The 16,445-nt window shown below is 33.5% G+C and overlaps 1 protein-coding gene across 3 annotated transcripts in view; it reads left to right on the top strand.

Annotated features, from left to right (window-relative positions):
* LOC106106767 overlaps positions 1-16,065 on the top strand; it is a 54,586-nt gene extending 38,521 nt beyond the window's left edge. Inside the window, exons 3-8 of one of the 3 annotated variants that reach the window (XM_013287421.1) lie at positions 6,728-6,848; positions 9,996-10,063; positions 11,563-11,676; positions 12,117-12,260; positions 12,746-12,962; positions 15,655-16,065. In XM_013287421.1, the coding sequence (XP_013142875.1) occupies positions 12,118-12,260; positions 12,746-12,962; positions 15,655-16,014 (720 nt within the window). In that variant the 5' untranslated portion in view covers positions 6,728-6,848; positions 9,996-10,063; positions 11,563-11,676; position 12,117 and the 3' untranslated portion in view covers positions 16,015-16,065. Of the gene's footprint in view, positions 1-6,727; positions 6,849-9,854; positions 10,064-11,559; positions 11,677-12,116; positions 12,261-12,745; positions 12,963-15,654 lie in introns of those variants that run through there. The other 2 variants (XM_013287420.1, XM_013287422.1) reach the window with 2 other exon arrangements.
* The last annotated feature ends 380 nt before the right edge of the window (positions 16,066-16,445 follow it).

Below are 16,445 nucleotides of genomic sequence, written 5' to 3'. Positions count from 1 at the left end.
ATCATTTTTTTTATAAGGTGATAAACGAGCAAGCTGCCACCTGACTGGCATGAGTAATCCGCAATTACAGATGCGTTGCCTACACTTAATCAATAGAAGAGGAGACGCAAATAAATCGGATATTTCCCCTTCCTATGCGTCTCCTCTATCGTCAACTCCTCTTTTCCTTCCCATCCCATTCTCTTAAGAAAAGGGTGTGAAGGGAAAGGGACTAAAATGAAGCCTGTATACGAATAATATTAGGTAAGATTGTAGATTTACCTAATCATTTTCGGCCGCGGCTCAATCCGCGTGAAATTAAAAAATAAAAGCAGATTGCATATGTAGAACAAATTCTTCCAGGCATTACTCTACATCTAAGACAGACTTCATCGATATCCGTTCAGCTTTTTAGGCAACAAATTCTAACAAACATCCATGCATCTAAACTTTCGCAATTATTGTATTAGTAAGAATAGTAGGATAATTAAGCATCCAAGTATTAAACGTCATTTTCTAAATTAAAAAAGCATTGCTTCATGGAATTAAAAAATAGAGAATGGTGTAGGTTTGAATACAAATAAATATTGCGTTGGAGAGAAACGGAAATGCCTAATGAATTCAATCTGCTAAGAATAAAGATGAGAACCCTTCCTTTAAAATGAATTCCATTTTTAAATTGTCTTCGGAAGAATATTTCCATTCTAAAAATAGAACAAAAAACTCAAATGAAATCTTTTTACTTTTAATTAAAACTTGTTTTTTCTTATCAAAATTAAAGTTTACATTTTGTAAGAAAGAAAAAAAAACTCATAGTGCGTAATATAAAGAATATTTTATTACTAGCTGTTCCCATGCGACTTTATCCGCGTGAAATAATGAAATTTTATTTTATTGTTTACATTTGTCAAATTATTAATTGCAAATGTCAAATTGACATGACATGACAAACCTTATCAATCTTGCTTCCTTGATGTTAGCAGCAACGTATGGTCCCTTTCCGACATTAGGGTTTTTATCCAAAATATTTACCCCCTAAGTTTAATGTGAAAATATATAGCCTAAAGCGTGACGTGAGTGTAGGGCTTTTTATTAAAAAAAGAATTATTCAAAAATATGCTGCAATTGCTGACATCTTAGGCAACAAAGAAGTGTGTGTTTACGCCTTATTATAATAGTAAAGATAGATACACACTATATTGTACTCGTACCTTTTGCACTATATCACTCCCGTAGATTGAAGACATAATCGATACTCGTACATCTCCCCGCCCGCCGACATTAGACCCTGTTGCTTTATCTCTCGCCATTTCTGGTGTCGTTACGAACTTATCAATGCTTTTCTCTGAGAGAAATCAAATGTATAAAAATACTACATCCATATTCACTTGAGATATCATATTTTTGTATAAAACAACTATTTAAATAAATAAGTGATGAATTTTAAAAAGTATTATAATTTGATTTCATGTCTTTACTTATATTTACATATACCAATATTATAAAGAGGAAAGATTTGTATTTTTGTATGTATTGAAATAACTCAAAAACTACTGGGCCGATTTCAAAAATTCTTACTGTGTTAGAAAGGTAATTTATCTATGAGTAACATAAGCTATCTCTTTTATTTTTTAATTTCACGCAGATCAAGTCGCGAGCAACAGCTAGTTGATATACAATTCTCAAATTCGACTGTACAGATTTTAATAACCAAAGCAATACAAGTAAAGACAATATTGATCTGCGTCAAAAATAGGAAGGACTAGTTCCGGGCACTGCTAAGTAATTTGAAATGTCAAAGAGCGAGAGACGGGTGATTGAAATTGACGTGACATAATCACCTGAAAGTAACGAAGCCTGGCAGAAATATGGTGTGCGACGAACAGTAAAGGGAGGACGATTTACGACTGTCCCAATTTATACTAAGATTGTACATATCGATCTTGATACAGCCTTTATATTAAGCGTACAAACTCCCTAATGTTCTATAAACCTTGAGCTAAGATCGGAAGTCACTGATTGGATCTTCCTTTATACATTTACCAGGATAATACTCAAATCAAAGTTTCAAACTTACGAAATAACTATGAACTAATAGTTGCCCTCAACTTAAATAGAATTAAAATATTGAATTACCGCGCAAAGTTGGCAGTATGTCCTACTCTTGCATACACCTCTATCAGACGTCATATCTGAATTCACTCCTTTCTTACCCATTCTCTAATACACAATCCAGCCAAAATGTTTTCGGTCTTTCTCTACATTTGTAGCTATCTATATTTATACTGTTATTTCTAATGTATATAAATTAAATTGCGAATATATATAGTAAGTTTAAAGGTATTTATGATGTGCCGCCATTTTTCAGGCAAGGTGTAATCTCACATGCGGAGAGAACATCATAAAACATGTACGCCGTAAGTCAATCACAATACGAGTATACCTTCATTATCTTTTCACTTCAATAACCTGACTAAATTGGAATGTACTAATAACCAATAGTAGTTTAAAGGAAGATATGGTATTTTTAATTTATCTGCTGCACGGATCGTATCCGGTGATAATCCCCGTTTTACTCTATTTGAATTACAGTAACTGTCTTCTATGTTTGTGGTTTGTGTCAAAAAACTTGACATTGACAAGCTTGTAATAAAAGGACGTCATAATTTTCTCTTTTCAAAGTCCTTAAGTGGCCACTAAAGTCGTTTTTTAGTAAAGAATCAGTAAGAGAAATGTACTGTAAGTGATTTTAACTACTATTACTAGATTACGAAACTCATATCAAGTCAGAGGAACGAAGTATGACGTCATGATTACTCCACATATAGAGTTATCGTTCAATCACTTACCTGTTGGACGTGCCGGTCGAACGTCAAGTGTTGGCAAGGGGCCAAGTTACACTGGCCATCAAATCTACTTAATTCTCGTTATTAACGAGCAGTCACAGACTTAGGTGTCGGATTGCGGTCTTCAATGAACTTGGAGCTTTAAAGCTTTGAATATTAACATGTATTTAATGATCTTGACGTTAATTTTTTATATTAAAAGAAATAATTATACGCAATATGAAACTTACGATGTGCAATATTTTATACATTACCAGACAACTGTGCTAATTGATGATTTCGTAATCAATATTATTAGAAATTATTTGAAATAGTACAAATAAAAATGTTTATTTTTGAATCTTGTCTTAGCGGTTAAGAACATCGCAGCAACGAATTGTGTAATTTCAATATACCGGAGAACATTTTGTCTACTGCATATTGCTAGAGGTTATTTTTCAGTTAGGTAAATGACAACGGTTTTAAGAGATTTTAAATGCATAAATTAAACTGTACCGTAAAATCTCTTTAATCACATTGTGATTTATATTTACAAGAATCAATTTTAATGAAAAACATTTGAAAATACGAAATGAACGTCGATTACAAAAGAAAATTTTTATTCAAAACGCTTTGAATGTCGGCAAATCCGATTTGAAAAAGATGTCAAATTTATATTTAAAGAAATGAAATGAGAGATTGGAATGATTTATGAAGACGCTTTTATATCAAAATCACGATATTCTAGAATTGGAAATATAATTTAACTAGCTTTCGCCCGCGACTCTGTCCGCGTGGAATTAAAAAAAAACTAAGTGGTCTATGTGTTTTTCCAGACTATCCTCTACATCCATACCAAATTTCATCGAAATCCGTTTAGCCGTTTAGGCTACAAACTCTAACAAACATCCATCCATCCATCCATCTATCTAAACTTTCGCATTTATAATATTAGTATGATAACTAGATTACATTAAAATGTACTTGTATTTTTTAACCTCAGAGATCGAAACATTTTCTCGTTTGTTGTATAAATATTTATTTAAATAAAGACAAAGAAGTAAACGTCAATAATAAAAGAAAATTCGTATTACACTAATTAGCTAGGAAAATAGTCCGGTTAAACAATATTAGAGTTTAGATAGGTAGTCTATTTATTGTTAAACTAGCTGTTCGCGTGCGGCTTCATCCGCATGAAATTATAAAAACTTTATTTTATTCTTTACCTTTGTCAAAATTTTAATTGCAAATGTCAAAATGACATGACGATGGCAAACTTGCTCCCTTGATGTTGGCAGCAACTTATGGTCTCTTTCCCACATTATGATTTTTTATCCAAAATATGTACCCCCTAAGTTTAATGGCGTGAAAATATATAGCCTAAAGTGTGACGTGAGTGTAGGGCTTTTTATTAAAAAAAAGATTTATTCAAAAATGTGCTGTAATTGCTGACATCTTAGGCAACAAAGAAGTGTGTGTTTACGCTTTATTATAATAGTATAGATATAGATTAAATAAACAAGGTTTTATGAACAAAATCCAAAGGCTAATAGATGAATAGTCGATGTTTATTTTAATTAGTATTGTAGTTAATGTTTTCAAAATATACAGCAGCTTTATAAAATCTAAATTAATATTTTTAACGACCTTATGTAACTCAGTAAAATGCTGTGTTCGGTTACTCTTAGTAAGGCATTTGTAGCAGAATAATATATCGCTTCTACGTGCTTAGTGGTTTGTTTCTTAGCATTTACGGAAGTCGACGCCTGTAGTCGTAAATTTAATATGTTTACTATTTTCTTTAAATAAATGTATGGTTTGTGGTATATTTTATTTAGGAAACTTTTTATATAATAAACTAGCTGTTGCTCGCGACTTCGCCCGCGTGAAATTTAAAAATAATGAAAAATATAGCCTATATTATTCACAGATACCTTTCTAATGGCGAAAGAATTTTTAAAATCGGCCCAATAGTTTTTGAGTTATTTCAATACATACAAAAATACAAATCTTTCCTCTTTATAATATTAGTATAGATAAACTTATGCTTCTTAGTACGTTTTGTTAATTTTCATTTTAATTCTGATATTTTCTTAACTAACCATAACTTTACCTACAACTGTGTTTTGTTTATCTTAATTTAAATTGTTCATACTTTTGTGTACACGACAATACAAGAAAACTTTATTAAAACTCTTAAGGATTTACAAAATAATTAATGTTGTTTATAAAAAGAACATTGTTTCTGTAAGACAAGAAAATAACAACCTTTTATAAAAATTGCAGCAAAGTTAAATTCCACTGAATATTTAGACAATACTTATGAAATATAATAACAATTTTTACAAAATATTAATAATAAGAAGTGTAATTTACGTAACAAAAAGAAAGGGATGTCTTTTGTAAAACACCAGCCTCAATCCTTATTATATTATAAGGCCCTTCAATAGCATTCTCCGGCCCTAAACTTTGTAAAAGCTAAGGGCTATAAAGAGAAACGAGTTTGAAGGGTCAACCTAATTAGTGTAATTTGATCTAAACGACAGTTTTTTTTCCCTCCCCTTTAGAGAATGCGAATTCTTCAATTACACAGCTTTGAACATCTCTGTAAAAAGAAAATGGTCTTTTATTATTTTAAATTGAAGTTTTCGCTGTTGCCATTTATAAAACATTACAATGTCTATATGTCATTTATTTTTTTAATATTACGTAATATTTACATGATCAACATTAAAATTTAGCAAGGAATTAGTGCCATTTTAGTTTCACAGCTAAAACTATTTTGAACAAAGGAACTGTTGCAAATTAAATTTTTCTCAATAAAATTGTATTCAGATATAATTTTAATTCAGGAAGCGGTATTGTAATGAACTTTATTTTATTTATTATCAACCCTTACAATATTCAATCCAAGTTAGATGTGACTTTTGTAAGTTAACAGGGAAGTTAACAAAGTTACTGGAACAAGGGTTATCTTGATACCCGCGAAGAATTCTTAACTTTAAGAGTTAAGAACTTAAGGGTCAGCGTTACTGGAAGACCGAATATTCTTGATATTTAAAAAAAAAAGAATGAAACGGAACGTTCTTGATACTCTTTATTAATAAGTAAAATAACAGCGGTAGAGCCCGCTTTAACATCTTCGCACGAATGGGCTGGCTCGCACGGTGAAATACCACGACCACACAGAAAACAGGCGTGAAGTGGAAGCAATTCCGCGTTTCGTCTGATGAGTGTGGTGCCGGAGGCCTAATTTTAGTCCCTTTCCCTTTCCACACTTATCTTAAGAGGAGAGGATGGACATGAAGAGGACATTTCCCCTTCCTATGCATCTCCTCCTCCGTCAAATCCACTTTCCCTTCTCAACCTCTCCTTATAAGAAAAGGGTGGTAAAGAGAAAGAGACTTAAATTAGGCCTCCGGCACCACACTCATCAAACGAAACACGGCAATGCTTCCATTTGACGCCTGTCTTCTTTGTGGTCGTGGTATTACACCGGGCGTGCCGGCCCATTCGTGCTAATATGTTAAAGCGGGCACTACCACTCTGATATTAACTTAATATTAACATACAGTTCAAAGGTCACAGAGCGTAACTAACTATAGACGCAGATGTACGTTTCCTCGTGCATCTTGAATTTACTGAACTGTTCAACTGTTAAACAAGATTACTTTGCATGTACTAACTTTAAATCATTTTCTAATATTTCAACAAATCTAACCTCACTTTCTTCCTAATTAAAAAAAATGGCAAGCAAATTACTTGATTTAATTTTACATATGTACATACTAGTTCCGAGGCCCCTGGACTTTTTCCTGTTATTGTTCTTTTACATTTTACACATTTCACATTTATACATTTTTAAAGACTTGATTTTACTTACCTGCAAATTTATTTTCATCATACTTACTGCGTTGGCGCAGCGACCCAAAGTGGGTCTCGGCCTCCGACACGAGGGAGCACCAGCGTCGTCTGTCCTGCGTCGTCGCCGGCCAGTCGATCGACTATAGCTCGCGCAGGCCCAGCTCTACGGCGTCTCGCCAGGTCGTATATTTTCATCTAATCTTATTTAATTATATTTTAATATCCAACATTCCATCCAATATCCTGGTCCTGGTGGTGGTCCTTCGAGCCGGAAATACCTATGTAAAAGTGTAGAGTTATCTATTTTCTAGGTACAAAAAAATGTACACATTACAACATTAATTTTAGTTTCAGATACTAAAATGTAAAACATAAAAACAGGTTTAAATTATTTTAATTAAAAACAACACCAGTATTCGTCCGTGCAACGAAATCTAGGCGACAGCTGCGCTTTTAAGTTAAGAACTAGTTTGTTCAGGAAATACTCTTTACGGAAAATTCACAATTTGTCAGAGAAACTGTCGCTAGATTTAAATTTAAAATATAGAGAAACTATCGCGTATTTCATATTCACAGCTTTAGTTTCTGTTTAGAAATAAGAAAACTACTGACATGTATGTTTAATCCTTAAATTTTTATACATTTAGGGATGGCTACAAAAGACCACAGATAGTATGGATGGATTGTGTAAAGGGTTTATGCGTAAGAAGGTAGAATTCAGATATGACGGCTGATAATGGTGTATGGTAGAGTAGTAGATAATGTACAGACACTCGGTAAGAAAAGGGGCTGATAGCATGAATTTTCATATAGAAGAATCTCAAATTATGAAATCAGAAGCGATTACTACGGAAGGTTCTCTCTCACAAAGTATTCAAAAACTTATTTTTAAACGCTTACATCTATGAGATAAAAATTTTTTCGAAAAATAACTTAGCCGTAAGATCATTTAAATGTATTTATGTTTTTTAAAATGGAATAAAACAGAAGCATTTGGCACAGTAACGGTACAGTAAAAGCCGACGATGTTGTTTCACTGCAATCGGCACGTTTATTCAGCCATCCCGGCGACGAATTTGCATTTGACTAAAGTTGATTGAAATTTAATTACGTACTGAATGCAAAACGCACTCAAATCAACTATAGTATTTCAAAAGTAACGCTTCTGAATGTATATTTGTTATTGTTTTTCAAATAGGTTTATTTGAATTACAATACAACGTCATACTCGTACATTAATATTGGTAGAACCAGTTTTATCATCGCACGAACTAGCTTCTCCTTCTATACTATTATAGTAAACCGTAAAACACACTTCTTTGTTGCCTAAGATGTCTGAAATTACAGCATGTTTTTGAATAATTATCTTTTTAATAAAAAGCCTTACACTTGCGTCACACTTTAGGCAATATATTTTCACGTCATTAAACTTAGGGGTAAATGTTTTGGATAAAAACCCTAATGTGGGAAAGAGACCATAAGTTGCTGCCAACATCAAGGAAGCAAGATTGCCAAGTCTTGTCATGACATGTCGTTTTGACATTTGCAATTGACAATTTGACACATGTAAACATTAAAATAATTTTATGCTGATGAAATCGCACGGAAACAGCTAGTCTCTAATAAAAATCAAAAGTAATTTGGTAGCAATACAAAATGAAAAGCCAGAAGGCGCAGGTTAATAATATTTTACTTAAATCTAATTCCTCTTACATTTGTAATGATTTTCTCGAAGTCTTCTTAATTTATTACCGGCATTAAAGCGCTTAAGTAAGAGTCAACACGTAATTTAATTCAGAGATTAGAAGATTACGGCTTAGGTTAATATTTTTTAAGACTTTCAAAATATTTTCCTGATTGGATATAATACACATTTTAGATTATATGTAGTCTAACAAAATCTCTGTGTGTTTAAGTAAGAAGTATTTATATTTTTGTATATTCTTTGTTTTACAGAATTCAACGCAGTTTTATAAACATAAATAGATATTATGTAGACTTGGTATACGTGAGTATACCTGAAACTAATATATCGTACAACTGTTTAGTCTCGTTTTGATTCCGATAAGCTTATATGGAGGTTACACTACTCGATTTTTAGTTGTACAACTAAACAGTTGATTGCCAAACAATCAACAATCGTACAATAGTTGTGCGATAGTTTAGTCAAAGTAAGCCTCCAATACTTCATTTTGTAATGAGAATAAAGCAGTATAAAATGTAAAGTAAGTAAACATACCATACTTTGGAACGTAACTTATTATAAAGTTGTGAAACTCATGTTCCCGTAAAGGTAAACCTGTGTGTAACATGTAATAAATTAGGTACGGTCTGGGAACTTGAGAAATACAGTTTCCGTAACAAAATTAACGAGGTTTACGTCACCCGCGGCTTGCGACCATCGATTTTCCATTTGAAACCGCCCACCTCTTTGTGTTTAAGTAATTACAATTAATTGCGTTTTCACTTGTCGCTTCGCTTCGAGATTATCAAGTAGGCCAGACTTCGTAAGTCTTAAAGCTGATAAATGTAATGAGTTAAAGTAATTCATATGGTTCTAAAAGTTATTTTATTTGAGTTATAGTTGTAGGAACAATGTATTTTCAGCCATAATAATGCAAAGAAATTTAGTGCCAACTAAAAATTAACATGAATACAAACTTACTCTACATGTTCGAAATGAGTAAATAGTTACTATAATATTGTTCGTATGATACTTTACTAGTTTCTTATCACAATAGGGTAGTCGAGGCTAATAAATCCGTATCTTACAATCATAAAAACCACTATAGTTTAAAATTAATTAGTTACTATGTCCTGTAAAAAAAAACAACGAATTTAATTCTATACTCAAATAAATGTTATAAATCCCTGCAATGTTTGTCTAACAACATGGCACTTGATCAAAGACGGGGGAAAAAGGAAATACACGCTCGACGCAACTCGACGCAGGTGCGGGCGGATATCTCATTCCGTCGGTCAACAACTGGATGAGCTCAGACAACTGTACCAGATTAAATTAACACACACTGAATAAGATTCTGTTTTCATAAATAACTATGCATACTTATATGTTTTGTTAGGCTATTATGGAATTTATTAACATTGAGAACAGGCGCACGCCTTTGATTAAACTAGCGCTCCACCGATGTGCGATTGTCGATTGTTTCGCAGCCAATTCAACTGTTTAGTTGCACGACTAAAAATCGAGTAGTGTACCTCCATATAAACCTACAGGAATCAAAGCAAGACTAAACCGTTGTGCGAGAGGTTAGTTTCAGGTAGGCGCACAGTCTACAGCTGTGGTTCTAAATATTTCTCTTTCAGGATATCGTGTGTAAAATGAATATTGTAGATAATGGAAAAATTTACGACACCAACAAAAGACATAACAGGTATGGCTCATTATAAATTCATATATACAACCATCCATCCGTTAAATCCGTGGTCGTTAACTGTTAGACTTAGGGCTCCCTTATTAATGGCTTCATCGGTCCCCAGGTATCCGACGCAGTTCTACAACTTTCGGTCTATCTTGTCCACGTTACACGACTACGTTACCTTTATTATAAATCTATACTAATACAATAAAGAGAAAAGATTTTTATTTTTGTATATATTTAAATAACTCAAAAACTGGACTGATATCAAAAAATCTTTCACCATTAAAAGGACACGGACAAAGGCGCGAGCAACAGCTAGTCTATACTTATACTATACAGAGAAAAAATTGTATTTTTGTATGTATTAAAATAACTCTAAAACTACAGGGTCGATATCAAAAATTCCTTCACCATTAAAAAGCTACGTTACCATTGAGTAAGGCTGATTTTTTTATTCTACGTGGACAAAGTCGCGAGCAATAGTTAGCAATATTCAACACGGTAGTGTATCAGACATTTGAAGTGAGATTTATCGTGTCAAATGTCAAACTTATCTGACCCATTGGGCGTAATAAAAAAGTGTAGTTCCGGAGTTGAGTACACGTTTTATTCAATGGCGGCCGTTATATATCCTGACGGTCCATTTGTTTCACGAAGTATCCGGCCCTCTGGTTTATTGCGTCTGTTCGTATATCTTTATGAGTTATTTTATGATCAATAGTGGTATAAAATTTACGAGCATATTTTTGTTTTTCTATTTTCTTTGTTGTTTCATATTCTTTGAAAATTTTACATTTAGTACATTTGGCCTGTCTGTCTTTTTATATTCTTTGTTATTCTTTTCTTTGTCGTTGGATAATTTAAGTGGAGAAACTTAGCCAAATAGATATCGGTTGAAAGTTACTTCTGCAACAGTTTACCTTTCGCTGAATGTTCCAGAAGTTATGTTTTTATACATAATCGTCTCCGCGGAATTAAATCAGGTAACAGCCTATATTACTAAGGAATATATTTCTAATGGTGAAAGACTTTTTCAATCGACTCAGTAGTTTTAAAGTGATCATAATACATACAAAAAGATATTTCTTTATAATATCAACATAGATTTAGTAAGTCAATTTTCAAATATGTTGTCCAATTTAATAATTGAAATGTCCACAAATATGAACTCTTCGTATTAATCTAATGCAGTCTAAAAGAATCAAAAGTAAACGTGCCTTTTTTTATTACAATATTTGTTGTTGGTTATTTTTTCATATTATGATATAATTTTATTGTATATTTATTTGAATATCGTGTTATAATGATTTATATATATTATAATTCTTTTTTATTATAAGACTAAAGCTGTGTACCAACTGTGTGAGATTTTTTTTTCTGAAACACAACAAAATTAATGTAATCAAATCTAATTAAAGTAATTGAAATTGTATATCTGAACGCACCAATTTTAAGTTTTTTTTTTTTATTTAAATTATATATGGCTTTCATGTTTTATATTATTTTAGTAGTTGCCAGTGTGTCTATACCTTTAAAATAAAGAAAACTATTAAACTAAAGTTATAAAAGACTTCGTACTCACGACGGCTTACACTTGCTGCCTGAAAGTGGAGAGATAGCTGAAGGTAATTTATTTCCACTTCAATATTTACGTAAGTGAAAAAAATATGTACGTGATTTTTTAAATCGTAAATTTTTTTATGTGTGCTAAATAATGACATTCGAAACATTATTTTAACAAAAATGAGATATCACGAACATTTATCTAATAGTTCAAATTCCAGTTATTAGGAAACTGGTACAGGTAGACCTAGAAAGAGATAGATTGAGTAAACGGTGACATGATGAAGAAGGGAGTGATGACTGAGATGACGTATGACAGAGTTATTTGGAGGACGAAAACCTGGTGTGCTGACCCTAAGGGAGTTGAATTTTGTAGCTGAGTTGTAAGGTTCAAATTTGATGCGTCGTAATTAATCTTATTAATGAAGATTTGTTTTGCGAAATTTGTATTTGAAACGTAGGATAGTTTACGTAGGAGCCAAATGTAAGATTATTTTTACAGCATGCGACGTGTTTTGTTGATACTATCGCTCGCAACAGCGTGCCTGGCGTACTGCCCGAACCCTGATACTACTGGCTTTAGGAACAGCGAGTGGCAACCAAATAATGTTCTCATAAAAATGTTGAACTTCTTTTACGACAGTATGTAAGTACGTTATTTACAATAACATTTATTTAATACTAGCTTTCGCCCGCGGCTCGTCTGCGCGGAATTAAAGAAGAATTAAGTAAGTATATGTTCTTCGAGACTATCCTCTACATTCATGCCAAATTTCATTGATATCCGTTCAGCCGTTTAGGTTATAAACTCTAACAAACATCCATCGTAACTTTCGCATTTATAATATTAATTAATAATTAATTAATAAAAGTTTCTAAACTATACAATTTATTTACGGTATGCATTTGTATATTATTTCTATTTAATAACAATTCTGCTGTAATTATATTTAAAGTGAAGCCCTTCAAAATTAATAGGTATCTTCTAAATTAGTGTGTAACTTTCGGTCACATATAAACTATCAGTTGCGATCGTGGTCAAAAAATAACACGGCAACAGTTCTATGTAATATTAAACAAAAGAACATTTAAAACATTTCATGGCCATTTATTTACAAATATTCTCTACAGAGCTCTAACCACAGCGGACACTTGTTCACCTCAGAAGCGTTTCATATCGCTGTATGTGTTAGCTAAGACGTACTTCCTGTCGTCCAATGACACGAACTACGAACGAGCTATCGCCGATGGCAGACGTAAAGCAGAGAAACAGCTGAAGCAAACGGCAGCGGCGATCGCGGGGCCGTTCCGAGGTCTTGTTGATAGCGTACTCTCTGTTATTGATCAGGTAACTTCGTATTAGTAAGAGTGGTAGGACGTAATACAAAATCTATTGTCGAATTCACTTGAACTGTGCCTATTTTTTACTTGTCTATATAGTTCCGAAGACCAGATACTTTTTACTTTCATTTTCCATTGAGGTAAGGTTAAAAGGGGGGAATCCTTTTCCTTGTTGGTAACAAGTAGACATTTGCAATCTTCTCCTCTACCTCTCTAGCCTCTACCCATAGACATCCAGAATAAACTATTCTGGATGTCTATGGGTAGAGGCTTCTTTGTTTTAGCGATTCAGGTTTCCGAAAGAATTAATCAACATTCTCCTTATCCTACTCCCGTAAGGTCGGCGCAACAGGTTTTTGTCTTCCAAATAAGTCTATCATATGTCATCGCAGTCATCACTCCCTTCTTGATCATGTCACCAATGGCACGCAATTCATCCATCTCTTTCTAGGTCTATCTCTACCGATGTTCCTTTCCACACTCATAACTAACGTTCTTCTTGTAATAGTTTTATATTTATTGACAGAATATGAGTGTTTTGTAATGTATAATTAAATGTTGGGTTTGCGATAATGAAGCCCGTCATTAAATTCCATTGCTTCAATTAACCGGGTAACGTGTATAATTAACTTTGTATTGGAGTCAACCGCTGATTAAATCGGCCCCTTACGGCCCGCGAACGTTATGCCTTAATTATCTGTAATGAACCCATCGACGCTACGCAATAGTTCGGTATTAAAACCAAATTAAACCATTGTTACATATCAATAGAATTTCGCATTCAATCGATGCAGTACCCGTAACCTTAATTTATGGAAATGCCATTAGAAATGTTTCTATCCGCATCTGAAAAAACACGTCCACATTTTTTTTAATATCACAATTCACGCAACTCAATTAATATTTCGATTATGATACAAAATATGTATGACTTTGTATGGAGGAATGAATCTCATGTAACAAGGACATTACTTATGAGTGTGTACACCGGTAGAGGTAGACGTAGAAAGAGATGTATGGATACCTACCTACCACCACACATGGCCCCACCGAACGCATGCACCATGTATGGATTGCGTGAAAGGTGACATGATCAAGAAGGGAGTGATGACTGAGATGACGCATAGAGTTATTTGGAAGGACGAGAACTCGCTGTGCGGACCCTATCGGAGTAGGATACGGTAGGGAAGTTATATATATGATCGTGGGTTTCCATCGCTCGAACATTCGTAGATCGTTGTCTCATTCTTTACGAAGATAATGTCACGGGAGACACTATATCTTATGCAGGTAAGGCTTGATCTTAGACCTGGAAACGCCTTCGTGCCGGTTTTTTACATCTACGTCATTGCATGATACAGCAATATGAATAGACCGCAAACGTGCTGAAACATTATAGTGATAAAACTATATGGACCACGGGCCACGTCCTGACCGCAATAAGCCATATTTATAGCGGTAGAGTGATTATTAAATTAAACACAATCACGTTTATTTGGGTTTATATTATAACAATTTATGTTCATAGTTGTTTGTGGTTAATATTCATTGCAGTGTCCACGTTAGAATTATTATAATGAATAACTTGTTCATCCGTTTGCTAGATTAAAGAAACATCATTGAACAATATAATTTTTGCTCTAAGTTCATTCCTTATTAAAGCGATTATTTTAGACAGCTTATATTATCATCATCACCAGCTCACTATATGTCCCCACCGAGGGACTCGGAGCCTACCCTAAGTTAGGGGTGACTAGGCCATAGTCAACCACGCTGGCCCACTGCGGTTTGGTTGACGTCACACATATCTTTGAATTTCTTCGCCGATATGTGCAGGTTGCATCACGATGTTTTCTAAATTTCTAAATTATCTATGTCTTATAGTAGACAACTTAAGTTATGTACCAATAAATAAAAAAGTTTTAAAACATTACAATTAGTTACAGTTATGCAAAATGTTGAGGAACGTTAAGAAACAATGTAATTTTTCACTACTGCCAACTCTATCATCTTTATACTACAATTTTAGTGACACGAAGTCTTTAAATAAAATAGACTTCTTTACATTTCACTAACTTAACGGTGCAAATAATCCCCGACTGTGGAGATTTCACTGAGATTTTGCCAGGGCCGGACTTTGGTGGGCGGAAGACGCGTGGCGGGCGCGGACGGTGCAAATCCGTACTGAAATCTCAAACCGTCTCTACGTGCTCGAGTGCAAATTCACATCGCTCTTGAGTCGAGCTCTTGAATATCACGATTATAGTCAACGCCCCACTGACATTCCCACAGTTGCATTTCAACTTTATAAAATAGTTGCGATAACAGCTAGAAAATTTAACTGTTAAAATTAATTTAAAGTGAAGAGAATCTAATTTACCAGTTTCATTTAAGCCATTATAACAGACAAGTTGTTGCTCGTGACTGCGTCCGTGTGGAATTATCAAAAAAAGTGACTAGCCAATGTGTTCTTCCAGACTAATCTCTACTTTGCCAAATTTCATAGAGATCTGTTTAGCCGTTTAGGCTACAAACTCTAAAAAACATCCATCCATCTAACCTTTCGCATTTATAATATTAGTAACATACTAACATAAGATTAAGATGTCAAGGCGTTTACTAAGCAGTGTTTAATATTCGTATAAGTATACCTTTATCCATTTAAAGTCTTACTTGACACTGATTTAAATTATCCACAGCCTATGAACGACGTACTAGTTAGCTGTAAACCGGACACCTACCAAGATGATTGCAGAGCTAATCTGAATGACTACCGAGCGAGGTTCGAAAAGGAATGCAAAGGATATCATAACAACGTGGCGGTTCATAGCCGTCTTACCAGATGGGCAAATAGACAAGACGCTATCGACCACACAGAAGACCTTGTACATGCCAGTAATACGATGAGAGGTGATAATGCTGTTTTAGATTACTTCCAGAAGACGTCAGCAGTGAAATACAAAGACGCCTTAAAAGAACTCCAAGGTATTGTACAGCAAGTGAAGCATGGAATCTTCAATTGTAATGCTCTCTCGTTTGTAAATATACATTGCTTGTAGTAGTTTTGTCAATAATTTTGTAATAAAAATTCATTTCGGTAAATTGATATAAATTATGAGCGGTTATTTTGTGAAATATTTTTTCAATAAATATTGGTTTGTTTATTTTTCCTTTCAAGATTACAAACATTTTGGATTCAAATTTAGCTATTCAACTTGACTTGTCTACAATTTAAAAAAATGCTTAAACAAACTATTTTACGGGAATTTATTTCTGGAACCTTCTTAAAACCAAAATATTTTCGTAACCTGTAACGCCATCTATTATTCGGAATCTGAAGTTTATTACTGTTAAAGTAAAGATACGCTAGTGTACTTTGTACTTCATAGATGGCGCTATCCTTTTATTAATTTGCCAGATTTACGACTGAATGAATTTTTAATTAGATTCAAAACAAGATTTTAATAATTATTTTAAAGAATTCAAACAA

This window comes from Papilio polytes, unplaced genomic scaffold, assembly GCF_000836215.1.
Source record: "Papilio polytes unplaced genomic scaffold, Ppol_1.0 DF822178.1, whole genome shotgun sequence".
Taxonomy (NCBI): Eukaryota; Metazoa; Arthropoda; class Insecta; order Lepidoptera; family Papilionidae; genus Papilio; species Papilio polytes.
The sequence above is the reverse complement of the archived record's forward strand: the minus strand, read 5'-3'. Positions and strand labels throughout refer to the sequence as shown.